General features: G+C 45.4%; 2 protein-coding genes across 5 annotated transcripts in view; one reads left to right on the forward strand and one right to left on the reverse strand.

The window, feature by feature from the left end:
* Positions 1-1,051: 1,051 nt before the first annotated feature.
* On the reverse strand, positions 1,052-23,209 carry LOC138098687 (histone H2B 5-like). Of its 4 annotated transcripts, none has more exons than XM_068995417.1 (2): positions 23,147-23,209; positions 1,052-8,236 (listed from the first exon to the last, which is right to left on the reverse strand). In XM_068995417.1, the coding sequence occupies exon 2, from the start codon at positions 8,205-8,207 to the stop codon at positions 7,827-7,829; it is 381 nt and encodes a 126-aa protein (XP_068851518.1). In that variant the 5' UTR covers positions 8,208-8,236; positions 23,147-23,209; the 3' UTR covers positions 1,052-7,826. The 4 variants fall into 4 exon arrangements, with proteins under 4 accessions (XP_068851518.1, XP_068851535.1, XP_068851509.1 ...); XM_068995434.1 differs by lacking the exon at positions 23,147-23,209 and adding an exon at positions 22,416-22,603; XM_068995408.1 differs by lacking the exon at positions 23,147-23,209 and adding an exon at positions 20,492-20,645.
* The window catches only part of GRAMD4 (GRAM domain containing 4), a 79,311-nt gene continuing 74,179 nt past the window's right edge, over positions 22,810-27,941 (forward strand). Inside the window, exon 1 of the mRNA XM_068995395.1 lies at positions 22,810-23,006. Within this exon, the coding sequence (XP_068851496.1) occupies positions 22,978-23,006 (29 nt within the window). The 5' untranslated portion in view covers positions 22,810-22,977. The remainder of the gene's footprint in view (positions 23,007-27,941) is intronic.

Below are 27,941 nucleotides of genomic sequence, written 5' to 3' on the forward strand. Positions count from 1 at the left end.
CAGGTTTTATTGGGATGGAGCAGTTCAGTAGCCTGTTTCCATCAGTGCCTGCAAGACCAGGCTTCCTTGAACCCCTTGAATACTACAGCAATCCAAACAAACCAAAAGCCTACCCTCACATTTCTTACACTTTAGTGAAATTACACTTCAGTGAAATTTAGTGAATAAGTGTAGTGCACTTATGTTCCCTCCTTTTTTGTTTTTTTTTTTTTTTTTTTCCAGACAGTCTCAGGCAAAGATTGGAGACAGGGTGCTTGTATCAACTGCACTCATGGCTCTCCCAACCAGAGCTTTGTTTTTCAGAGGCAGGCGTGGTATTCACCAGAATGTGTTGAGCCTGTGGGGCAGATTAGGTCAGAAACATCTCCTGGTTTATTTGAGAAGTTGTGCTGGACATTTTTCTGAGCCTTGGCAAATACGGATGTACCTTGTATAAAGAATGCACTCCACATCTGATTAGGAGGAGGCTTAATGGCCCATTAATGGGATCGGTGCCCAGAAGAAAAGATGGTTTTCCTGCCCCAAGGCTGGATGCACCTAAATGATTGATGAGCAATCACAATGTAGCAAACTCAACACAAATCCCTACAGGAGGGTGCCTTGTCTCCTTATTGGCAGGTGAAGCTATTTTAAAGCAGCACCCTCACGAGATGGCTGTATCCAAGCTGTGGATATGTGTTGTCCATTTGCAATTACTTGGAGCATGAAGGATGATGCCCTCATGTCTGCTTCGCATTTCCTGTGTTGCTCTTGAATTGGTGACGTGCTGGCTCTGGATGTGCCTTTTGTACCTTTTCTGGTAGCAACTACACTGTCCATCCTGCTCCACTCCTGGCAGTTACCAGGATTCAGTCCCTGCCCTTCATTTCCCATGTCCCAAACTGTTGTAACTGCTAGACTCTGCCTAGCAGGCTGCTGCTCCCTGAGAGCTCAGTGAGGGTTTCCTGGGGCCATGCCATCAGTCGCATCCCGGAGTCCATTTGAGACAGCCCCGCGATCTGGCTCCGGCAGCCAGCAGCGTCACAACGCAGTGGGGGTAAAGGAGGCAGAGAAGGGGCTCTCATGAGGGTGTGACATGGCTTTAATCACATCTTGTCCCAGCAATGTTCAGAGGTAGAGAGACAGCGTGGTCTGGGTGCGGGGTGGTTTTGTCAGGGGCCCAGGGGCAGTCCCTGGGCGGGGTTGGGGTACAGAACAAATAGGGAGAAACTGAGGGAGAGGCCAAAGCCAGGGAAGGAACAGGGGAACACACAGAATCATGGGGTTAACAGGACACCACACCAAACAGCAGCACACTGTGTGTGCTGGCATCTTGGTGAGCTCCTCAGTGAGTTCTCACCAGCATCTGTCCCTCTTGCAGCATTCACTTAGAGTCTCCTGCCTTTGGTCCCTTCTGGTGCCTCACACCCACCCATTGCCATTCCTTTCTCATTCCTACCAATCTTCCCATTTCTATTAGACTATTCTTCTTTCATTAGAAGACAGTAAATTCTGTAAGAATTTTTTTTCTGAATGAATTTCTGTAAAAGATTTTTTTTGTCAGGGGGTGGAATTAGCATTATGGACATTAAAAGGCAGGGAATTTGTATTTTTTTTTAAATCAACTGCTTCAAGGGAGAAAATGTGAAATGTTTTTGAAAACAGCTTTCCATTATATGAGAAGGCAGAAGCTTCCTCATTCTCACACCATGTGTGTTTATTAATCCTAACTATTCTAGAAACAAAACATCTCTCACATCTTTCATGTAAGCCAGGGTAACAGAATTCACATAACCATCAAAGCAAGTGCAGGACCCACACAGAAAATGAAGGTAAAAAACTTGCTTTTATGCTTAGTTCTAAGCTCCATAGGCCTAAGAAAACTGCCTGAAACTCTTTACAGCTCATGTGTAGTCCAAATCAGACTTTACATGAGTGTATGGAGACAACCTGGACCAGCCCTTTGGTGCATCCAGCCTGACATCTTGTTTCCAGTAGTGGCTGTGACAGGCAACAAAGACTGCAGGAATAGGATATACAGTCACTTCCTCTTTGTATTCTTCTTTGTATTCTCTCAGCCTGTAATATTTTTTAGCATAGTTTAAAGCTGTTTAGCAAGTCTTGAAAGATTTCTCTCCCAGCAGTTTGTCCTTGAACCAATTCTAGCACCTCAAACATCCAGTGGCAAAGCCTCTATAGGCGGACTACTCATTGCATGAAGGGCTGCTCCTCTTAATTCAAACCTCATCCTCTCATGATTCCTTTTGATGTTCCTGAGTTCTTCTACCTGGTTCTGCCAACAGCCATAGTCATGTGGCACCTGAGTCCAATTAATGGTCTTTGAATAATCAGTCATTAATAATTAGATAGTAACTGAATAGAAAAATGAGCTATCGCCCAGCATCCTGGAGAAGCATGACCATAGGGTTATGCTTTACCTTTTATAACCTGGTTTGGGTCTTCCTGAAACTTTGGTGTCAGCTCTGCTCTGAAAGTGCACTGTGAGTGTCTCTCTGGAAAGGGATATCAAAATGGAAATCAGTACAAGCAGCAACATTTATTTCTTTGGAAATAAATACTTCAGATCAGTTAGATATAAGTTTTTTTCTCCAAATACTGATTTTACCACTTATGTTCAGCTTGTGAGTATTTCTTTAAAGACACTAGGAACATGTTTAGCTCTGACTTCTGTTATATGCCATATCTGAAGTCTTAGCTTGTTTCTCCAGCAGACAGTGTCCAGCATGGCACACGCATTTCCCACTCCAGTGAGTGTATTATGATGCTGATGTCCAGCAGGTAATACATTCACTGGAGTGTATTTACCAATTATTCTTTCAAGGGAAGATCTTTTTCTTTCTGGGGTTTTCAGATGCTACATCTCATTCCATATTTGTTGCCTGTAAACTCCTCACAGTCCCAAGAAAAGACGTTTCTACTGTTAGCAATTGTTAATTCAGATCAGCAGGACAGGTTGCAGGCTCAGCTCTGCCTGGGACAAGATCACTGGAAGGGCTTGAGAAAAAAAGATGTTTATGTTGCACTAATCTTTGGGGTGAGTGACACCCCATGAAGTCTCACAGTGGCAGCCTGTGACATCCCTTCAGTGTGAGGCTCCTCTGGTTTTTGACTGACCCTCTGTCAGGACCAGCTGTGCTCCCTCTCTGCTGGAAGGGTGGTTGCTGTCACCCCAGGTCTGGAGGAAATATCACAGAGAAGGAGAAATGCAGGACTTTTGGGAACACCAGTGATAAGGCAGAAGCAAAGACACCCCGACAACTGGGTCCCATTGACTTCCAACAGGTTGGAAATTACATTTTATTTAGACGTTTAACAGAAAGCAGGTAATTAGCACTAAGGTCATAAACCAGCAGCAATATAGCATGGATCATACTTGATGTAACACTTACTGTCAGAAAAACTCTGTGTACATAAGCCCACTAGATACCGTGCATGGATTAAGCATGAAAGATTGCTCTCCAGGTGGTGGTCCCAGGAAACTCTCCAAATTCTGTCAGATAGTGATTTTTATTTTTTAGTTTCCATTCTTCCTTTCCCTGTAAACAATTTGATCTGGATGTAAACCATCAGGAAATGCTATGATGGGACAAATGCTCAGGGCTCTGCAGAGGCCATGCCAAACTTTACTCCAGGGGTGGCAGGACTTGGGGCTACCCACTTGGCTGCCTGTCACCTGTGCAAAGGGTGTACAGGGCACACAGCTCTGCTGGGCAGGGCTCTTTAGTGTCCCTCCGTGGGACACACAGTTGTGTCCAGGACAGGCACTTGTCCTCCACGCTTGTTTCTCCTCATTTTCCCCATGCTTGACTAAAAACCTGTCTCTCCTGAGCAGGAGCAAGACTCCATGCAGGTGGTCACTCAGTTCCTTCAGAGGTTGAACTCTGCCGTGAAAGGCAGATGGACTTTAAGTCCTTCTAGGGAAGCAGGGTGGAAAATCAGAAGATCTATAGCAGCTTGTTTTCTCTCTTGAATTGTACATAAAAACAAGTAATTCAGTGCAGTGATGTCCTTGGGGTTAATAAGAGGTTAATATCAAGGCTGTCTCACCTTTTTCATCTTTCTTTCCAACTTCCAATATGTAGTTGATTTACTTTTTAAATTGGCAAAACACAGGCATGGCCCAGAGATGCTTCTGGGACTGCAGTGGGAATCAGGCAGGGACAGTAGGTATATTATCTTCAGTTTTAAAACATTTTCTCAATTCCAGAGCTGGAAATATGTATTTTTTAAAAGCACAGATCCTGTAGTGCAGAACCCATCTTCTGCAGCAAATCTCCTTACCAGGAAACTGTGAAGTATGTCACACCTCAGATTACTTAGTGGACAATCGATCCTTGAACTTTTAGACCACTTTCTATTGCCTCTAATATTAAGGCTCAGCCCAAGCTCATCACATTCAAACTAATTCCCATTAAACTGCTGTGGATGTGTCCTGTCCAGCAGCAGGCAGCTGTGGGAAGGGTCTTGTAGGTTTGCCTGCTGAACAAGGAACCTCCAGTTGCTACAGCTGGGTGTCTGCATGGGAGCAGAGTCTCCTTCCCAACATGCTGCCTTTCCCTTGTGAAACATTTGAGCCCTGTGGGATCTGCAGAAATAGGCCATATTTGATTTCCAGCGTCAGGAGTTTTAGAGAAACTGCTTGTGGGACACTGCAAGGGCAACATCCATAGTGCACTACTTAAAAGCCACATCTTTGCTGCTAGTGGGACCACTGCAGGACTCAATTTCCTTTCTTCATTTTTTCTTGACACTAGGGCCATTAACTTCCCAAATGGTTTCTATGTCAGTCCTAGCTTATACCAGCCTCGTCTTTCCTGGATCATCCCTTCCCTTTGGTGGCACAAGTTGTCTGTATAATAGTGACAGAACAGAGCAGCCACCAGAACAGGGTTAAAACAAAGCTTGAAAAAAAGGGGGGAAAAAAAGTTTTAACATGGATCAGTTCCTCAGTCCTGTGCTTCATATCGTCAAGAGCGAGTGAAAAAAACCCCACAGGGACAGTGAAGAGCAAGTGATGCGTGAAAGGACAACCTAAACTATAAATGCATGGACATGATCAGTCTCAGTCACTTGGCTTTAGACAATATAAAAATCTTCTTGAAACCTTCAAGTATTTTTGTAGCCTTAAATCATTGGTTCTCCTCTCTCTGAAACAAGCTCCAAAAATGGAGAATGGCAACAGTGGCAGAAGAAAATAGGACCAGTACTCTGAGCACGAGTATGGAGCAAGCAGCTCTTGCCAAGTGCTCAGCCTCACTCCTGGCTCCCCAGGCTGCCCAGGAGACCCTGGAGGGCCAATAGCTAATTTTATTTTCCTGATTTCTTGCAGCCTGTGGTGACAGAAGGGGGACTCTGCTCTGTTCAAAAGAGCAAGAAGTGTAGAGGCTGTGCCAGGTGAGGCCGGGAGATGTCTGTCCTGGTTCAAACACACTGCTTGGACTGGAGGGGGTTCATTCCACTCTGAATTCCTGCCCTCAAGAGGACTCCCCAAGGGGATGAATTCTGACCTGCAGCTCATAGGGACAGAAGAAGAAAGCTCCAGCAATGCCATCCAGCCCTTCACTCTCACCATTCCCCTGATGCATCATCCACTGCCTCAATTTCTTGTGGCAGAGGGGTCCAGGGTGGTAGCTCTAGGCCCACTGCAGGTACATGTTAATCTTTGGTATCTGATTTTGACTATTTGATTGGAAAATAAAAGGAAGTACTAAGCTGTCACCTGCAAAGTGTCCTTGCCAAAAGGCCCAGGTTACCAATGCTACTGAATCCAGGTGCTGCTGCTGGGAGCTGCTCCTTGTGGGTGCTGGCACCCAGGGACTGGGTTTTGTTCTTTTTGAGAGCTATCACCAGAGATTCCCGCTACATTAGGCTATGAAACACAGCTGTGTGCTATCACTGAGCAGAGCATGGGAGGAAAGCCCCTTTTCAAGTGTTGGGTGTTCACGCCCAAAGCAGGGGTGTGGGAACAGCCCATAAACAAAGTTGACCTTTACTCATGCACAGAGACCACATGAGACCCCAGGCTGCTCTCAGGTTTTTGAGCAGGGCTATGCACTCCTTTCCTCAGATCAACTGGAAAAATGACTGCAGTGTCAATCTTCTGGAACTGCAGAGTCCTACAGCTCCAAAACCAACATAAATTTGTCAAAGGTCCCAATCACTCTCAAAGTATAAAGAAACAGGGCAGAGATAAATGCAGGGGAAAGACAGAAATGTACTGCACAGCTCCTATTCTGGGATATGAATTCACCTTTTAATTAAAAACAAGGTATTGAAGCTTAGGGAGAATCTGCACTTACTTCTGGATCCTATTTCTTTGTTGCTCCCTTTATTTACAGAATAAGTTGCAGAAAGCTGTTGTTATTTTAGGTATGAATATTTTTTATTTGAGTGTTACTGCCTATCAGAGACTTTGGGGTTTTTTTTTTGTTTTTGTTTTTTTTTTTAATGTTGGCTAATTTTGTGTTTTGAGTAGGAAGCTTCAACTTCACAGCAGTTCTACACAGGCTCTTCTGCTATCCAGCAGTCTGGGCAAGATAAACCTGTAACCAAGACATTCCTCCACTAATCTCTATGGCTTTATCACAATTTTATTATTGCTCACCTCACTGTGGACTTTGAAAAGATATGGGGAGTATCTGAAGTAGTTTAAAATTATTTAATCTTTAAAATATCTGGGATGCAGGCAAGTGTCCCTATATATCCACCCAGTCCCCGTTTTTGCTTTTGCTTTCTAACTGCTGAATGAATTAGGAAGGGCAGGGCCAGGTGAGCTGCCTGCAGTGATCTCTGTGGGGAGCCAGCTTCCTCCCACCCCCCAAAATGCACTAACCAGCTCTGCTCCCACACCAGATGCCTTCCCAAATCCTCAGTCCCTGCCCAAAACCTCTGTGCTGTTTGTCCTGCACCACCCTAGTGCTCACAGGAGAAGGAACCCCCACGGGCACCACCCCGTCTTGCCCACGTTTATGGTGGAAGGGAGCACCCCGGCAGCACTGAGGCAGGAAAAGTCTCTGAAAAGCAGCAGAATTAGCAATGTCTTGCATGCCAAAGCAAGTCCTAAGGCAGGCAAAGCAGCAGCCAGGAAAGGTAGACCCATTCCCAACATCCAACCTTGTCCATCCCCCCACCTTAGCACAAGGTGGGAGGCAGTGGGCAGCTCCAGCGCCAGCACCCTCATCCTGCTCCATGGCTCATCCATCAGGAGCAAGGAGGAGGATTAGCGCTTGGTATTAACGTGGGCATCTGCCTGCCTGCCAGGCTTGCTCTTCAAAACAGGCTGTCAAGCACAGATAGCTGTTGAATCAATATGTGCCTGGTAGCTGTTGATGCCACTTCTGCCAGCACACGGTGGGCTGAGCCACTGCACACCAGGAGGGATCCAGGCTATGAGAGAGAGGATGCAGCGCTGACTCTTCAGTACCCTTATCAGATGACTGTGAGGAAGCAGTCAAACAGGAAGACTTCAGGGATGGTGTCTCTGTGTTGCTGCTGCCAGTCCCCCCTCCCAGTGCCAAACATGAATGTTTGCCAAGCACAGAGGAGGCTGGATATACTATGGTTGGTCAGTTCTTTGAATGAGATGTGAAAGCTGGGGCCTCCACTACCAGCCTCAATAAATCCTTTCCACATCCTGAACAGACTATGAAAACCAGCTGACCTCCAGATCACTGTCTCCTCTTCCTCTGGGCAGCTTCTCATGCCCATCCCAAGGCTGCAAATTGCTGTGGATAATAGCTGTGACATTCATCCAGACCATGGCTGCCTACCTGTACTTGCGTGGAGGGCCCGGTGCTCGATAGTCCCATTGCAGAGGGGATGTCTGGCTATTTGGAGCTGGTGTACTTGGTGACAGCCTTGGTGCCCTCCGAGACCGCGTGCTTGGCCAGCTCTCCCGGGAGCAGCAGGCGCACGGCTGTCTGAATCTCCCGGGACGTGATGGTAGAACGCTTGTTGTAATGGGCCAGGCGGGAGGCTTCTCCAGCAATGCGCTCAAAGATGTCATTGACGAAGGAGTTCATGATGCCCATGGCCTTGGAGGAGATGCCGGTGTCAGGATGGACCTGCTTCAGCACCTTGTAGACATAGATGGAGTAGCTCTCTTTCCTGCTTTTGTGACGTTTCTTATCACCCTTCTTCTGCGTCTTTGTCACGGCTTTCTTGGAGCCCTTTTTGGGGGCTGAGGTTGACTTTGCTGGCTCTGGCATCCTGAGAGCTCTTTTGCTGGGTCTTGGAGCTGCTTGGAGAGAACATCAAAAAAATCTAATTCTTTTTTGACCTTCTACAGAATAATTGTACTGCAAGATGAGAGAGTCTGAGTTGGAGGCAAGCAACAGCTCTGAATCTGAGACAAATACCCCATAACCCTGTGTGAGTATTTTTGAACTGCCAGCAAGAAGTTCTCTGGTTGGTGTATGGCTTTTTGTTGTTTTCTGTTTAAATTCCTATGACCCCAGCCTTGTCAACATCTCTGAACACAGACCTAGTTGGCATCTACTTAGTAAATATGAGATGGAGCCTGAACATCTTTCTGAGAAGAACATTGCAGTTCTAAAGAAAACACTAACTGCAGCATGGATTAAATCAAATCTTGCTGGAATGGGCCCAAGACTGTTGCAAGGTATCACTAAAGCCACCTTTATATGACACGGGTTAAAATGATTTTATGTGGTTATTACAATCTCTAATAAAACCTTTTTTATTTGCATGTAGGTAAAAGTTTATTTTGAGGGCACTTGCATTTCTGTGGCTATTGTTTGGCACCATGTTTTAAAGTGAAATATAAAAAATAATATAGTTTTAAGCTTGCTAGCTGAGCTACAGGAATGTCTCAGTATTCACATTTGCTATCAAAAAATATCAGAGAGTAGAAAAGCTTAGAGGAGGTGGCAAGAATCACCTTGCAGAGAAACAGAAATGTGGATAGGAGTCAAAAAGTAAAGTGCTTTTGGGCTACATGTTGATGGAAAAGATTGTTTCCTGCTATGTGATGCTTTTTGCTTTTGAGAGAGCAAGCTTTGCTGGTCAGCTTACACCAAAGATGCCTAATCCTCCCTCTGAGATTTTCTTCACTAGGTCACAACCTGCAGAGCCATGACCTGCAGCTGACTGCTCTCATCCAGAAGTGCAGTAGCAAAAAACAGTATGTAAACCCATCAAAAAACTGTGTGCCTCCCCTACACCACAAATTTACATGTGCTTTAATGGGCCAAGGGGAAAAACTGTGTTGCAACTTGGTAAATGGTTTTGTGTTTTAGAAAACACTTCAAATGCTACCTTGAAAGACAAGGCTCCTCCAGGCTTTGCTGGAGGATAAGCTTCCAGCATCACCCCAGGGCTTGGGTTTTACTGCTCTGCATCTCCTTTGAAGATGACCTAGGAATTACAGTCTGCTGGCCAAGAGAGACTAGTAGAGAAAAAAGAGCTTCAGGGCTGATGGCACATGGGAAAATGGATAGAAGTAAGCAGGAGAGAGAAAGCTGGGATGTAACATATGGTTTGCACACTCAGAGTCTCAGGGAAGGACCTAAATGGTGCCTGTGCCAAAGCAACGGCTGCATGCTCAGCCCTGTCTGTCCTCCTTGGAAAAGAGTGAGATGTCTGGTTTCGCCATCTGCAATCAGAGCCAGATGCAGCAGCACAGCTGCAACCAAGTGCATACAAAGTTCCCGGTTGCTCCCTGTGGAAGGAGACATCTTTGATCCTGAGGCTGGATTTACGTGCACACCCACAGCTCAGTGGATACCAGCACCTGCTTCCAAATCACGCAAGAAACCTCTGTGGCTCCAAATCAGCCTATGTGATGCTGCCTCCTGCCTGCAGCAAGCACCAGGGCCACTGCTGGCTGCTCTGCCCGATGAGGCACCAGGGCTGGGCTCTGGGAGCCACATGGTCTGGCAGCCACTGGGCAAGGCCCAACACTGGGCATTTCAAGTAGGGCTATGCCCAGCTGCAAGGGCAGGTCGGCATCGCTCAGGACGCTATGGAGCAGGGGGGCAGGGTTTCCACCACAGCCCTCCAAAACACCCTCCTGGCTAGAAGCCAAAGTTGGCACCAGTGTCCCTAGAGCTGAGTTTCTACTCCAGAAAAGCACTTTCTTCTCCAAAGACATGGTTTTCATGTGCTACGTTTTTGACTCTGCCACCCCATGTCCTTTCTTAATTTTTCCTGGCATTCTTCCCAGAGAAGGCATTTGGAAGGGCAAGTGCTAGACTGCTGCAAAAGTTCTGGACACCCTTCAAAACTGACACCTACCCCCTTAAACACCACACTTTGTTCCTCTGGTGAAATCACAAATTTTATTCCTATTTTTCTCTATCTGGGAAGCAGTGCTGGGAAAAGAAATCCCCTACTGCTCTGTTTGTAGACTCAAACCCATGTTTTTTCAACGGAAAATGATTTTTCTTTGAGAAGAAATAACTGTGCACTTGCTTCTTTTTCTTTTGAGCTCATTTCCTGACTGAAAAACACCACAACTGAAAAATGCAAATGAGTATTTCTTAAGCTTTTTGAAAGTATATCCTTCTAAAATATGTATTAATTCTTAAGAGCACTTCTACTGCAGCTTTTAAAAAATGAATGGAGAGCCCAACAGGCACTAGAGTGATTTCATATGGCTCCAGAACAGGTCACATCTACAGGACAACTCCGTCCATTTCATCAGCTAATACCCTTGGGTAGCACAGCATGGACCTCACTCTTCTCCCATGTACGGCTGCAGTGTGGGAAGCAATGATGCTGAAGTTCAGAGATTAGCACAAAAGCCTGTGCTTCTCTCCACCCATTTCTTTGCAGCTGACTGTTTAACAGGTAAATAACACCTTCTTTGAAAACAGGTTGTGTTCTTTGTGGTTTATTTGGGCAGTGCCTAGCACACAGAGCCTGAGTGCATTTGCCAGGTGCTAAATAAATAATGTTAATAATGGTCAACAGTATCACCAACTCTTCTGTCAACAGTGCAACGAAACCACAGCAGGTGCCGCTCTGGAATAAAGACAGAAGTAGTGGGATTATCCCCAAAGTGTCCATGTGGAGAGTTCATTGAGGGAAACACTACGTGACCTTTAAACGAATGGCTTCTTTTTATAAAAACAATTGCATATCTTTGTTTCCTTAAGGAAAAAAAAAAAGAGAGAGAGAGTTGGAGGGAGAACCTGAAGAGGTTAACAATTATTAGTTTTTGTTTTGGAAGTGTTTCCAGCGTGATTGACTTCCCTGCTCTGAGGCAGACCAAGCACTGGGTACAGGTTGCTCAGAGAGGTTGTGGGATCTCCATCCTTGGAGATACTCAAAATCTAACTGGGCATGGCTCTGAGGAACCCACAGTGGCTGACCCTGCTCTGAGCATGGACTGAATGAGATGTTTGCCAGAGGCACCTCCAACCTCATCCATTCTGTGACTTTTGGAGAAGGAAACTGGGTAGAACACGCTTTATGAGCTGTGTTCCCTTGATCGAGCTGTGCTCCCATGGGATACTGCAGCCTGAGATTCCCACAGCGACCCCTAAGAGATGGTGTTTATTTCCAGTTCCAAGCCACTGAAGTCCCTGGGACACAGGGTATGGCCATGCAGGAGAAGGCATTTTCAAGCAGCATTGAAACATTTGGAAGGTTTCAGGTTTTTGAGGAAAATCTCTGGGAACATTTTTTTTCTTTATGGCTCTGTATGCTCTGAGTTAAATCAGTTATTGCTGGCAGTTTTTTCCTTTCTCAGAAAACCAACAACAAAACCAACCACAGTAATTTTTCCAGCCAGTTGCAAGCAGCAGCCTGACTGCTGCCAGAAACCAGAGTGGTGCAGAGTGACAGATACATCTTCCTTTGTGTTGACACTCCTTTCTTCAGCATCATTAAAAGGAAAGTGAACGGAAAAACATATTCAAAGATACAAATCACCACAGTCTCTCAGATCCAAAATGGGAGAGGAGCCCTGCTGAGAAATCCCACGTGGAACCTGATGCTGTCTCTTTTCCTGAGGCTTGATATATCAATGGAGAGAGACAGGCAGGGAAGCTCCTGCAGGATTTTTGTTCATTTTTGGCCTTGCTGCTGAGTCTGTAGGACCAGTGCCAAGCTGGTGCCAGCACTGTGCATGGGTCACCATGGGAGGATTATGAGCTGGCCTTTTGCACCTCTCCTCATGCAGTGCTGGAAACAACACTTGTATTTTTTTTACTTTCTTTTTCCATTTGAAAGCTGTCCTTGCTATGATGAGCTCTGGGGCATCCACCGTGCCCCTTCTGTAATTTCCTAGTCAACCATAAAAGTTACATATCTAGAATCAGCATTTTGTTCTTAGGAGGTTTTGGTGACAAACATTTGCAGGAAAACCTCAAGCTCTCGTCTTTTGGATATCTGAAATTCTGATATTTGTTAATCTTCTGATGTTCTGCTTTAACCCTTGCTCAAGTAAATGAGAGCCAATGGGCACCTGCTGATAGTTCTACCCCTTAAATAGGAATGTCTTGTTAGTTCTGTCCAATTACTGCCCCTTTCCTCATTTTCTCCTACTGTATAAAAGAAATAATACTTGCCTTTATGCCTACATACCAAGAAATATAAAGTGAAATTTGCTGCTGCTTTTTGTTTTATTTCTTTGAAACACAAAGGGCACAAATCAGGGAATGTTTCCACCAAAAGGAAAAGGCTTTCTAATGGATTCACCTGCTTTGAAATGCCTGTAAGATCTGGTAAATATAGCTTACAAATTACCAGGTGTTAATAAATGACTGTTATTGGAAAAGAGAATTTCTGCAAACTGCAAATCCCCTTCCTTTTATTGTGTATAGCCATCTACTATTACACAAGAATTTGTTAATCTGTCAGGTCTCATTATATAGTAACAGTTGAGAAAACAAACAATATTTGTGATTATTTGGTAGCAAGCTCTGCCTCAGGTATAAAGCAGATCAGAAGCATGATGAGTCACTGTGAGACACTGGTGATGTTGCCTCGTGCAAAAACTGACAGTCATATTTTGGTCTGGAAAGAATTTTTCCCTTGGTATGTTGTCTAGCATGTGATGATGAGGTAATACTTGCTTTGAAGTAAAGAGGAGGAGAATTTCCTAGAATAAGGTAAACTAATCTGAAATACCTGATTTCTTCCAATGGCGGAGGGGTGCAGAAAACAGTTCTGGGATCCTAGGTTTCCTCCTGAATAATCCAGCACCGATAGTAAGAGTCCATCCCCACTTCCCCATGCTCTGCTGCACTTTGTATCACTGTTCTGTAAAGTTTACATTTAAATGGCTACCTTTCCAACTTGGATATACACATCCATTTTTCTAGTGAACAGAGGACTGTGACTATAGGTTAAAACTGAAGATGACCCCTACTTCCTTACAAAGACAGAAATGCTACAAACTCAGTCCCTGATACAGACACACAATGTTCACAGAGATCTTTAGATTTCTTTAGAACAAATATAAGCAGAACAGAGCACTGTGTCTGACCTCTTTGACTGATATTTACCTTGCTTGTGTTAACCCATTGCTTGGCAGTTTAGTACAGAATATTCCCTACGTGAATCTTTTCTGTTCTTTTCTATAATTTCAATTTATGATTTTTAGAAAGCACATTTTTAATCACCAGTAACGGCTGTAATTTCTTGTGCTACTTCTGCCCAAATTGCAAGTACTTCTCAGGGCTGTAGGGGTATCAATCAGAGATTATGTATTATTACCTACAAAGTAAGGAGCAGGACCCTAGATCAGAGCTCTCTGCAGAGAAGATACATTGAAATTTTAAAGAAAGTAAAATCTTACCCACAAGTCAAACAGAGCAACAGAGAGACAATGTTGCAAGAAGAATGACTGTCAGGAGACTAAATACTGCAGTCCTCATGCTGATAAAAAGAGTGTGTGAAGTCAATGGGGATTAAACACAGGACTGAAACCACAAGTACAATGTTTAGAGATGCTTAGGACCAACAGCTGACATTGATTTTCACTGGAATCCAAAAGGCTTAGTACTTTATAAAAATCAGACTTCATATTTTATCAAGGTTCTGTTACTCTTAATAAATGAGTACTTTAAAAAGCTTTATTATCTGGTCTTTGTAAGAGTACTCATTGTCTACTTGCTTTGGGATATCTCTGATCTACAAGCTTGAGCAACAGTATCCAATAAATACAAAAAGGAGAAATGATGTTTTCTATGGATCAATACCTGTTAAATGTATATGGGGTACACCCAATACCCGCATTTGCTACAATTACACTCCAGTCAGCTTTCCCACAGAGTGCCAGGGTTTCAGAGAAACCTGTAGGAGATGATCCTTGTGGGTCCCTTCCAGCTCAGAACATTCTGTGGTTCTGTATTATCACAACCATCCGCAGGAAGCCCTCAGTCCAACGCAGTCCAACAGAGAACACAACCAGGCTCACTTCCTTCCTGGGGTTTTATCAATAACTTCAAAACCTCACACAACATACAAGTCAGCCTTAGCTTCCTCTCCATGTTTTAGAATCATCAGAATTTTCTGCTTCTGCCATGAATCCTTTCCTCAAGCAACAGCCTTCTTCTCCCTTCATATCCCACTTCCACTCAACTAGACCCACGGGGAGTTAACCTGTCAGCAGCAACCCTGCGTCCAGTTGCAGGGTTTAGCTCCTGTCCTTAGACTGACACAACAAAAATTGCTCTGGAGGTAGGGAGAGGTCAGAGCCTGCTAACCATGTAAGGGCAGCTGATCTCCAACTGACCTGGAACAATCCTGCTGGGCAGAAGGAGCAAGACATCACAGCAGCTCCGCTGCTCAGAAGCATCATAAGCTCTACACATCTTTTTGGTGGTTTGCAAAGTACAAACCACTGGAGATGGGTGTGAGAACAAAAATCATAGATGGCTGGGGTCTGTAATACCAATGGAAGAAAGGTGCTTTACTTATTCCATGACACCCTATGCTATTGAAAATAAAAAGTGCAGATCTGAAATGAATTGCTCTGTGCTGTATCAAAAATGAGAATCCCTTGATTTTTATCTACATCATTTCAATTTCTCTGGAAAAGCAGAAAACTTAGTGAGCAAAAACTTTCTCAGGCTGCTATATCTAAATAACTCCTTCTACAGTGGAGCCATGGTCTCTAAACTAGTAATGATAATAAGCCTAAAGAACTGCTATCACATTTAAGCAAACTATTTTTATGCATTTTATGGAGTAATGGAGAATTATCAAAATTCTAAACTATTTTCATAAGTGCTGAAAAAGGCATCCATTAAAAATGTGCTAATTCAGCCATTCAGCCAAAAATAGGAGAGAAGCTACAGCTCAGCACCTGCAGGCCGTAAGGAGAGAGTGGGTGGGAGAGGGAGAAGCAGCCTCCCCAAGAGATGAGAGCTGCTCCGAGTTAAGGTAGGAGTTATGTGGGAACCAGTGCAGACACATGTGGCACTTCTTCCTCCTACATACCCCATACCCAGGTTTTAGCAGGTTCCTGTAACCCTTTTCCAGTGCCACAGATAATTTATGTAGCAAAAAGAAACAAAAGCTGAGATTGTACCCCAAAACACGTAGTTTGGCCAAACCACACCGATGGGGAATAATAACTTGGACATAAACCCATGCTGAAGTGGAAAGCTATGTGCCCATATTAGGCTGAAGACCAGACCAAGGTCATTAAGGCTTTTATGACTGATGTGATAGGTACATCACAATGCAGGTGTTACCACATATTCTCAATGCCATGGATGAAATAAACTCAGAAAAATCTTTTAACAACCTTCAAGGTACGTATATGGGTCTAAGGCATGTATGCTCAACAGACCTGGGCATTACCACCATCAGCTCTCCCCCTACATGGGGAGAAAGTGTCAGGTAAGGGCATGACATGTTCAGCTGTGATCAATCATGACCAACATTCCTTCTAAATGAGAGTCTCTCACTTCAATCATCACTTTCCAGTTACATTACTCACATTTCAGCAAGTCTTGAAAGTGGTTTCAGAAAAAATAGCAGAAAGCATGCAATCAAAAAAGTCAGGGATATGTGAAAGCTGCTTTATCGTGGTGGTAACACCTGGGTGCCTGGGAACACAGAGGGTAAACATGGGAGGTGGGGGTACCAGGCAGGTATATCCAAAAGGCCTGCATGCCATGCCACAAGCTAAAGGGCAGCAAGTGGCACAGCAACTGATTTCATTGCTACAGGATACTGAAAATATTGTAATGTGTGTATTAATAATTAATTTGGCATAGTAAAAGCAATTTTACTGTAAAACAGATGTGTGACTATTACTGGAGCCTGCAGGGAAACAAAGATAAACGTCCTTTCCCCAGATCTCGCATCATTCAATAACCGGATCGGGAACACAATCCAAGACTGCTGACACCTTTTTCTGCTGCCGCCACCAGATCACATTACCACAGGCAGAGAGTCCTCTGAGCATTAGAGGTCATCTTCTGTAGGAAGCAGGAAAATGGAGAGTCTGTTAGATGGAAAGAGAGAAGAGAAGCAGGCCTGGGACAGCCAGCTCCGGCAAAGCTCCCCTGAAAAGGCAAGCTGGCTTTTCTCCAGAAACATATAGGGGTGAGCACTAAGGACACAAGAGTTATTGAAGGTAAAAGTAAACTCTGAAACAAGAACTGACAATAAGCCATTTTAAAATGTTCATGAATAAATTTACACTGGAAATGAGAGGGAACCTCACTTACATCCTTACTTGGAAGTGGGAGGATAAAGGCAAGGGAGGAGGGGAGAAAGACGAAGAAATCCGTTCTTTTCATACTTCAAAGACAAAACTTGGTATTAAAAAAAAAAAAAAAATCTAGGAAATGGCTCCAGCACAGCAAGTAACTGCTCTGTGTTAACCAGGCAACATTCTTCTACGGTGCTGTGCTACTGAAGAATTGTTATCAAAATGCACAGATGTCCTTCACTTTGTACTTCTCTTTCCTTTATTCTTTTATTTATTGTTCCTTCCTTCTTTTTCTCACATCCATTACAAGTGCCAGGAGGTTCAAAGCCCCAGCAGGTTTGCTGCCATTTGGTCCTGTCTCACATGTGGCATTTGTACACAGACTAACACAGTACTCTGAACAGCCACAGGGTTGAAAAACTGGCAGCTCTCCAGAAACTTTAAAAGAAATGGCTGTCAAGTTAGCCCATGCCCAAATTCCACACTGTACAATTTGCTTGTGAATAGTGTTTTAATTTACCTCTAATTTGTGATAGCATCATTATAACATGGATTTAGTGTACTAGTCACTATGCTGATGCAAGCTAAAAAACCATCTCCCTTTCAGAGAAATCAAGGCATAACTGGGGATACACCAATATTTACATCAGGCAAGACTGCAAAGAGCAATATGCTGAAGACTTGGTTGCAACCAGTAGACCATCAGTGAAGAAACTGGGAGTTGCTGGACAAAATGACAGTGGTCCTGGATGGTCAGTAGCAACTAGAACAATTAAATGCAAAGCTCATTTTTCAGAACTCAGAAGGGTTTTCAAAGGCAGCAGGTTTAAAATGCCAGTGGAGTACCATATTAGCTGTACAACACTGTTATTTTTAACCATCCTTGGCTCCATCCTCCCACATTCACTTTCCTCCTAAGCTTTCTATGTCCTTAGTTTCCTCACTGCTTTAGCCCAATGGTCTCCCAAGCTGTTCCTTCCTCAGATGAAGTGCTCACCCTTTGCTCTTCTCCCTCCCTGCTGGTGCCTCTCCCAGCACACTCTCTCCACAGAGCTCATTAGTGCCTCTGCTTCCAGAAACACATCTTTGTAGGTGACTGCTAAGTCCTTATCTTGAGTTGTGTCCTGGTTATCAGGCAGGTGCAATCGATAAGGACTGGAGCTGGGCTGAGGACCCACAGTGCAGCAGAGAAGATAATATGGGGTTAATTCTGGCATGTGAGAAAGAGAAGGGTGTTACAAGAAAGTCAAGACAGCTGCAGTGTCCATATCTTCAGGGCAGAGATGCTGCACCTGCAGTGTATTTTAAGACTTAAACCCATCAAGAATGAAAACAGCCTCTATTTATATTAGGTATGGTCAGACAGCTCCTTCCTGACAGGATGCTCCCTGTCTCCCGTCTTGTAGCACCCCACTTGTTACTCAGTCAATTTCCAGTTACGCCAGAGGACCCAAAGAGGACTTCTTCCTTTCTGTCAACATGGAAGCAGCTTCCCTTCCCTACCCTACCCTTCCTTCACTGATATTTGCCAATGGCTCACTTCAGTCCTTTTGATTTTTCCCTTTCCTTCTCGTTCCTTGATTTTACCTGCCTTTGTGACAGAGAAGTGAGGAGACCATTACCAAATGCTTACCCTGGCCTGCCTCCCTTTACACTAGGTTTTATCTTTAAGTGCTGAGCTCCAGAGTGGTACCTTCCTTTCTGCCCTTCCCCTACCTCATTTGAGGAATTTCTTCAGAAAAAATGTCACAGGCTTTTCTGTGCAAGCTTTCTAGGGTAACTCATGTCCTCTTTGTAACTCCCAGTAACCTTCCTGGAGTGGCTCTGTTCTCCTACCCTTTCTTCCATTGCCTCCTGCACACACTACCTGTTGTGTTGCCATCTCTGTGGTTTTTTTTTGTTCCTACCTTTCAGTCTTCTTCCGTGCAGTATTTTCTGCTTGACAAATATGAGTCTACTTCATACAATCTCTCTCCCCACAAGAGACAGAGTCACACAGGTTATACAAACAGGTTATAAGGAGAGATCTGATGTACCCAAAAGCATGTCCATCTTTGCTGACTCCATCTAATATAAGCACTGCCTCTGACAAACTTTGCCCATCCTTGATCATTGTGGCTAAAAGCCCACAGTTTCTCCCTCAGCACACACCACCTGCAGTGATTACCTGGGGGATGGTCCTCTACCTTCAGCTGATGGATTTCAACTCTCAAGGTGGCACATCTCGTGTCAGAGATGTGTTCTCTGCAAATGGAAACTCTCTCTTCCATGATCCTTGGGTAAAGCCTATTTTTTATAAAATAACACACAAAACCTTACTGCATTGGACCACCTATGTACTTTCACCAAATTCAGGAAAAAACCCTGACCCTGTTTTATAAGAAATTTTAAGGCTGGTTTGAAAGGTAAAGAATTCCTACTCCAAGAGGGTCGATGAAATAATATGACAAGGGTGGTGATTAAGTCTCACCACAAAGGAAAATGTTGAGTTGATGTAGGTGGCATATAAAACCCCCCACTCTCTTTATGAGTCAGGTAAGCTGCCAGAAAGCGGAGGTGAAATCCGTGGGATGGAGCTGTTTTCATTCCAGCCAGTTAGTAGTATGCTCTTTGAACAAGAAAAAAAGTAGTTAAATAATAAATGGTATTTTTCAAAACTAAGACTCTAAATAGCAAAATCTAACAATTTCCCTTGATCCCCAATGATGGTGTTTGTAGTCAGTGATAGTCAAGGGGAAAAATTACTAAACAACTCTTCCCTCCAGCCTTGAGGGTGATTATGCATCTATTCTTCCATCTCCCACCAATGCATATGATCCTGCAGTCACAGCTCTCTCCTCTCCCTCTGGCTCCAGAAAAAAGGGAAGATGACAAGCTGAGATCCCAGTCTCACCCCACACAGAACCCCTTTCAGAGGAAGAGCTTAGCTCTGATGAGCAGAAAGCATTCCTCTCCCAATAGCTGCACAAAAGTGGCTTAACAAATGCATAAAAAAAACAATTGGGGGAAGAAAAATGTTTTGTGAGGTCTTATTTTGGGTCAGTTCAGCATCCAAGAGACAATTCAAAGATATGGCAGTGTCCCTCATTTAGAATGATAGTATTTTCATTACAAAACCCCTGAAATTGAGAAATGTAAAAAGAATGTCATTATGTCCTTGAGTTCAAGGGGCTTAAAGGCCTCCTCTGGTACTGTCAGTGGGAACACAACATCTGCTCTGTTCACAGTGCAGCCTGAGAAGGATGCTTTCTTAAGTACACTTAGAAACATTTCCCCCATATTTAGTCCTTCAGTCTACCCAATACATATGTTTGAGGAAGAGCAGGAGCACTGCATTTCAGGTGCTGAGAAAGGGATAAAATAGGATCATACTATCAACATGAGTAATTTCTTTGTTTCAGCTGGAGAGTTGAAGATGTGGAGATAGATATATACACATATATATGTAATATTTAAATAAAACATATGTAAACGTAAAGGAGGAAAAGGACAGTGACCAAACAAACAGCTTGGAGAAAAATATGTCAAGAGGAAGGTAGAGTAAGGCAGTGGACAGAAGTAAGATGTCAGAAAGGAGAGAGCAGGAGTGGGTATAAAAAGAATGACACAGAGGGGGGGAAAAAAGAGATGTAAGAAGAAGATATATGAAAGGGAACAGAAAATGAGAGAAGAGACATGAGTGGACAAAAAACAAAGAAGGAAGGTAAAGTAATGAGCCCAATGTTTGGTATGGCAGAAATACTGAAGCATAAATAAGACACAGAAAAGAGAGACTCATAAGAAGGGTCATAAGAAGAAAAAAAGACAGTGCACAGCAGAGAATATGTGAAATAAGCAGTGGAAAAAAAAAATCACCTGCCAGTACAGCACTTTTCAAAGTCACGGATGAGAGGTGCTGCTGTCCCAACAAGGACAGAGCCAAACCCTAGGAAGTGACAGGCTAATCCCAAGGAGAACAAAGGATGACGCTGGGAGAAGATAACGATAGCCTTGTACTAGGTTGCTGCCTTTTGTCTGAAACAGAAACCACAAAGGTCATTAAAATTGCTGCTTAAATCTTACATCTGATACTTGAAAAAAACCTCTTTCCCAATACAATCATTCTTCCTTCTCTCTCAACGTTGGATTAAATTAATTACTGTACACTCCACAGTTGTACCTCCCTGCTGGGGAAGGAAACCCCAGACACCATTCTGCTTAAAGCAGACCTTCCTCTCTGGCTCCCTTTGCCTATAAAAGGCTTCTATAGAAATCTTTCAGTAGACAAAGGTAAATTTCCTGCAGCTCCAAAATCACCATGATGGATTTGGCTATCATTAGTAAAATGAGGAAAGAAAGAGGAAGGAAACAGGAGTAAGCGCTCAGGAAAAAAAGCTTTTTTTTGTTATTATTATTCAGAAATTTAACCAGTATAGAGGGAAAGAAATTGCTGCCTGCAAAATCTGTCACTCCTTTGCACATCAAATAATAGGAACAAGAGGGAGTGTGTGGGAAGTACATTCATATTATCAAATTCTTTTTGATATTAACGTGTTAATATAATGAAAACATAATCAGGAAAATAACATATTGTAACACAAATACTATGGAGGCTGTAGAGCAAAAACCCCAGGAAGATCAGTGTTCCCAGTGTAGCTCCAATCTGAGAAACCAGAGCTTCATTAGTAGTAACAGGAGCAACATATGGAGATGAATGAAACCATGTTTGTAAATGTGATATGCAATTGCACACTCTCTCTTGGCTTTCCTTTTTCACAATCTGACTCAGCCTCCACACTCCCCCATCTTTTGATTCATAAATTCTTGACATCAAAAAATAAAGAGTTACAAAGCCAGCATGCAAAGGGCATGAGATGACGTGAAATACAAGGATGCTGGTGAGCACAGAATGTGCCATCAATCACCACCCTGCAAATGGACAAATCTGCTGGAGATAAGCAGTGGAGACAGGGCCACCCTCTCCAGGGGCTCGCTGGAGGACGCTGCACAGCAAACCACAGCCCATCTCCATTGCGCTAGAGGCGTATGCTGAGGTGGACAAATCTATTACAAAATCGTACAATATTGCTTACGCTGCACAGCAGCCACTTGTTTAGGCAGCCCCTGCATCACCAAGCCCGTGAGACTGGAGGTGAGAGGAACGAGAAATAAAAGGGTTTCTTAGGGCATATACTCCCAGTATTTCTTAAGCTATGAAGAAAAGATCAGGGTTAATGATAAGCAACACAAAACATAATAAACAGTGCATGAAGACGGTTTACAGCCCTACACACTTACTAAATAATTAACAACCTCACAGAGTGTTGACACAGTGGGGGTCAGTATATAGGATAATCCCTTCCTTCCCTGAGGGCCTGGGCTCCTCAGCATGTGTGCTGTCAGGCTGCAGACGGCCAGCCCAGCCCGTGGGCACCGCTGCCCCACTGCAGGCAGTGCCAGGCTGCGGCCCCCAGCCCTGCCCCGGCCCAGGCTTGGCCTTCAGCCCCCAGTTAACAGGAGCGCACTGAACTCCGGCAATACGATTCCTACGATCGCAGCAAAGCACTGGCAAGGCTGACACCGTTTCGGTGCATTCGCCAAGCCCGGAGAAAGACGAAGCCCCGACCCTGCGGGGCTCAGGGTCCGGCACGAGGCAGGGCAGGGCCGCCCGCACACCGCATCGCGGTACAGCGGCGCGGCAGCTCGCAAGCTCGGGCAGCGCAGCCCCGCTGCGGACACTGCGGCGTGCGGTGCCCACCGCTGCCGCACCGCAGGCGGCCAGCGCAGGGGAAGGTCTTGCCTGCTGGGCGTCTGGACTCCTCCGCAGGCGAGCTCCAGGCGCCGGCGGGGCGCGGGGCAGGTGCGAGCCGGCGGGGCTGGGGGGCTGCTCGCTGCCGCTCCGCGCAGATCCGGCGGGCGCCGCGCCGGGTGGGCCGCGAGACCGGGACCCGCCTCCGGTCCCGACCAGGCTGCGACCGGCGGGGCGCCTCGCTGTGCGCCGCCGCCGCTGCGGGCCGGGCCGGGCTGGGCCGTGCCGCACCGCCCATAGCCCGCCCGCCGGCTCCGCCCGCCCCCGCCTCTGCGGGCTCCCGCCGCGGGGCCGCCGGGGGCGGGGCGGGCGCGCAGCGCGGCCCCGGCGAGCGGCTCGGGCGCTGCGGCGGCGGCGGCTGCGCGGGGCGCTCGGCACGGCCGCGGCGGCGGACGGGCACCTGCTGCCGCCTCGCCCGCAGCGGCGCCGCGCTTTGTCCGGGCTGAGCGGGCGCGCCCGGCCACGGCGGCGCCCGGCCCCGCTCAGCACAGCGGCGGGCGGCTCTCGGGGCGTCGCCTGGCTCCGGCGGCCTGGGCACGGCGGGGGAGCGTGAATGAGAGTTTGCTCCGATTTCCGAGCAGGGTGAGTGCCGCGCCGGCCGTCTCGGGGGAATAATAATAATAATAATAATAGTAATAATAGTAATAATAGTAATAGTAATAATAATAATAATAATAATGATAATAATAATAATAATTTTTTTGGGGGGGGGGTGTCCGTACCTTTACATACTAGCCCGGCGCCACCTCCCCGGGGCACGGTTGCGTGCGGGGCGCGGTGCTTCTCGCCACCCCCGGACGACGACCCTTGGGAGGGGGTTGTTGTCTCTTGGTCCCTCCGTTCCCTTTTGTTCGGCTCTCTCGGGGCTGGGGGGAAGGGGCGGACCGGGGGGTTGTGGGGAAGCCAACGGAGGTCTCGGCCGGTGGCCCAGCTGTCCAGGCGGTTGCGGCAGACGGGACACCGTTCCCGTGCCCGCGGGGGGTGTCCGGCTGCCCCCTCCCTGCTTCCCGGGCGGAGCAGTGGCCCTCCTCTCCTCCCCGCGCCCCTCCGGCACGGAGGAGCCGCCCTGGGCTGCGGGCACAGGCGGTGGCATCGCCGCCACCAGCAAGAAGGCACCGGCTGTAGTAAACACAGCGCATGGGGCGGCGGTGAACCCGGTAAAGGTCACATCCTCGTGTGCACACGCAGCCCGACCAATCTGGGCTCCCCAGTTGCTGTCTTGGGGACGGTGTGGTGGCTGCCGGTGCTGTCGCTGGCAGAGCCGCGCTCCCGGCCGTTGGCTCTGCTCGGCGGTGTTTCCCGGCTGCGAGCAGGGATCTCCCTTGGCGAGGGAGCAGCAGTGCGAGCTGCGTCACACCCTCCTTTACCTCCTCCCGCCCCCGGCCGGGGTGGCAGCTGGGTGGCATCCGATTTAGCAATAAGAGCTAGGAATGCGGGTTCTGCTGTGAGGTTTGATTCCTGAGCGGTAGCTGAGCCTAGCTGAGTTCAGGGCTAGCCACATGTTCATATTAAATAGCAGCCAGCAATGTACTGATTCCTCAGAGCATGCAGTGTCTGGATGCATCTTGGTGGGGAGCAATGAGGCACGGGAGTGTTGGAGCAGTAGGAGTAGAGGAATGCTGCTGGAGAGCTTACTTGCAAGGAGACAGAGAGGATGGCGTGGTAAATGGCTGTTTTGCAACCCAGGCTGCCAACCTGGACTCCTTCATACAGGTCAATAGGTATGCATACATTTTGTGGCCTTCTCTGTGCTTCTGTGGGTCATCGATGGGCTTGTGTGCACAAATGGGGCAAATGGGAAATGACAGCTTTTTGTCACGTTTTTGTGTCATGCTTTGTTGCTGCAGCTCGGAAGTTTTAGATGAGTAGATGCGGTACTGTTAAGCTTGTGTGATTATGGAATGAAGGATGGACAAGTTCTCGGGTATCGCATTTCCAGTGGTGGTTGAGATGTGGGTGGGGAGAGGAAATATTTAATAAAGCAGGGCTCCCAGGTCCCTGTGCTTTGCACTATGTGGCAGTATCCTGCCTTTGCTTTTAACATGTGATAAACAGTTTCATTCCACAGAATTAGAAGTGTGAGCTTAACTACATTTTTAATACCATATTTAGTTATCAAATACCACATCTAGTTATTCAGAAATGGAGGGCTTTCTTTTAGTCCTAGTCCATGTTCTTCTGAAGCTGACAGTTAAGCTACTAGCTCTGAAACAGATAAAATATAAAATTGATGTTGTTATGACTCCACATTGTGCAAAATTCCATGAAAGCCTGAGTTATGTTTCACGATTTTTCATATGGTGGCCACAAGAATGTTTGGCTCATCCCTCTGCCCTAATAAAGGTGGTTTTGGGCTGAGATGCCAGACTGAACTGAAATGAGCCATGTCGTGCATCCAGCTCTGCAGGTAAGCTCTTGGAGCTGGTTTTGGGCAGTGGTAGGTGGGGCTAACCTCAGTTCAAGTATCAGACTGATGGGTTTGGTTTTGCTTTTTTTCTTGCTTAACCGTGGCACTATTGAGACCTGATCTGCTCAGCATGTCCTTGGTCAGGGGGTGGCTCTCAAGTGGCCTGGGGTTGGCTGCTGCTGTTTGGATGTATGTGTGCCACTCCTTGGCATGGTACAGCTTCTGCTCTGGGTGAAGGCATCACACAGGCTTTGACCTCCTGTGTGACCTGTTGCCAGCATTGCTGTGTCCTGGTGGCCTGACATCAGTACCTGTGAGGGTGGGAGGAATTAAGGGCAGCATCTGGGAAAAGCCTGTCCTGGCTCTGCTCTTTTGTGGGACCCGGTTTCAAAGAGACTGATAGAAGGGAGATGGCAACTGAGGAGGCAGAATCAGGGGGCTGACTGGCAGCTCTGCTGTCTTCCCGGCTGGAAACTAATTCCTAGTGATTTACAGCAGAAACTGTTTCCTGGCCCTACCCTTTTTTCTTCCTGTGAGTGGTATTGAAAGCTTATAGGAATAGAAGTTCCTTATACGAATGAATGTCTGGGGCAGTATTGCATTCCAGAGAGATTCAGTGTTGTTTGAGACCTGGGAAAAAAACCAAACCAGCTGGAATACTTTATTTTGGTAAGGGAACCTTTGCAGTGTCTGAGAAGTGATTAGTGCTGCTGTTAAAGGTCAGGTATAGATCCTGGATGTGAGGCATTGTCTGTGGATACATACAAAGTACATACATGTCATACTACATATATGTGGTGTGTCTTCAGCATCATTCTGATACTTGAGTATTCAATCCTTAATACAGAGACTTCAAAGCTAGGGAGAAGCATTAACTGTTTTACCCTCAAAGCGATGACAGATCTGTTGGAAGAATAACAAAGATCCCATTTCTCCTTATTTTGTCTGCTGAAAATTCGTATTTTATTTTTTGACTGAATCACCACCAAATCTGTGTTTTGTGTAACATATGGTCCCATTAACAATTTTACAGTGAATAATTTTTTATTTAAGGAGTAATAGATCACATTTCCTGATGTTTTGTTTTTTATAGGTCTGGGTAATAAATACTGTTCAGGAAGGGTTGAGTCAAGGGCAATATATACCTCGCTGACTTTCTGGGTTAAAGCTGTTTAGCTGTTCAATGGCTTTTCATGGTCCCTTCCTCCCTCTCATTACCCCCAGTATTTATCAGGCTTAGCAGCAATACTCTCTAATTTCAAAGTCCTCAAAACCCTGGCTATAACCAAAATACTCCAGTATTATGTGCAGAAAACTCTGTCATCTTGAGTTGGAGGCTCTCTTGTCCAAACCTGACTGTGTCAGGCCCAAATAAAGTACACAATTTTCTAGCTTTATCGTGTAACACTGGTTCTATTTCTTTCCTACATAGATTTTTCTCAGCTAAATAGTATCTGCGTGGCAGCATCTATGCTAGGAGGAGAGATCACTTTCTCTAATGTGTTATTTTTATGACACAGAGTTTGATCAGAGGGAAAGCTTTTGACAGTAAGTGCTTAATCAGGGTTTTTCAAAACAGATTTTCTCTCTGCCCACTGCCCTTAACCTCGCAGGTTAATCCATGAAATAATCTATGCACAGAAATTCAGACAACAAATGTAGTGCTTCAGTCGTAATCTTGGGTGCTTTGAGGTTTTTATGTGTTTTGTCCTTTGAAGTTTCTGAACATGCAAGTTTCCTCTTTGTACCTTGTGTTCATTGCCATTGCTATAGGACACACATTCACAAACCAAAGAAATTAGGCCTTTTCCTAGAGGTCAGAATTTACTAAAACAGTTACAGTTTAGTTGTGAACTCCCCTTAAAATTTAATGACTTAGTGCTGCTTTTTGTTATGACATAAGAAAATGAAGTAAGGAGTCTTTGAAGCTACTTCAGACTTCATAAATATTAACAAGCTCTGCAGTCTTCAGAGAGAGTAAGTTCTGGATGTTTTTCTTCACCTTAATAGTACGGTTTCATTTGCACAGTAAATTTTCTTGTCTTGACTAAACTGAAAGAGCAGTTATCAGATGCAAATCAGAAATACTGTATTTGTGGGTGGGAGCACTCTTGCTGTGTTTCCCCTACTCTTAAACACCCAATCCTTTCTCCTGGTGCATGCTCTGGGAACAGTAAATTTAATTCCATGGATTACAAGACCAGATCTTCTGAGGTGTTTAAGTGATTGAAAATGCAGGGTTTTTTGCTTCTGAGAATAATGGAAGGTAAAGATTCACAACTTATTCACTTGCATTGAAAAATTCTTTTTATTTGCATCTTGGGTCACTATATATGTTTAATATTTGTCTGTGTTAATGAGGAAAAAACCTCACTGGTAGTATTCTCTAAACATGCCTTGAGAATACTTAAAATTGTCCCTAAGTTTAAAAACCAATTTGCATTTTAATAGAAACTGAAATTCCATTTAGTTGCAGCTTCTTACAAATCCCAGGTTAATGCAGAAAGTTTTTTATTATGGTCTGTAAATACGGGAAATTATAAGAGAGAATTGAGTTGTGAGCTCTAAAACCTGCCTGCAGAAGCACATGTCAGAACAAAGGAGCGCATGGCAGCACAGAGAGGTTTGTCTCCGCCGGACCCTGGGGGGAGGAGGTGTCACACGGCAGACCCCTACAGAGAGGAGCCTGCCAGGAGCTGACAGATGAGTGAACAGAGAGTGACCCCCCCATAGAAAGACATTTAGGAAGCACGTTGCTGATGTGGCAACATGGGATAGGTCACGCCATATAAGGAAATGCTGTGCCTTAGAAAAGTTTATAAAACCAACTCACTCCTTTGAATGAACAATTCAGATTCCCTGCTGGTCTGTGTCCAAGATTCAGTCGGTGACAAATGGTGCCCCGTGTGAGGAATTTATTATATGCCTATCTGTGAGTCTGTTGGTGAGCCCCATGGGACTTGAAGTACTGCTGCAAGAAGCAGGAACGCTGGCCAGCAATAATCCCTACAAGTTGTAGGTGAGCCATGGGGGACATAGGGGATGGAGTATCCCAGGAACATTACATCATAGAGACGTTAAAACAAATTTTAAAGAAACGTGGCAGGAAA

The sequence above is a fragment of the Aphelocoma coerulescens genome, chromosome 1A (assembly GCF_041296385.1).
Source record: "Aphelocoma coerulescens isolate FSJ_1873_10779 chromosome 1A, UR_Acoe_1.0, whole genome shotgun sequence".
Taxonomy (NCBI): Eukaryota; Metazoa; Chordata; class Aves; order Passeriformes; family Corvidae; genus Aphelocoma; species Aphelocoma coerulescens.

What these genes read in the sequence shown, in the direction of transcription:
- LOC138098687 (XM_068995417.1), bottom strand. Translation starts at nt 8,207, where the DNA reads ATGCCAGAGCCAGCAAAGTCAACCTCAGCCCCCAAAAAGGGCTCCAAG.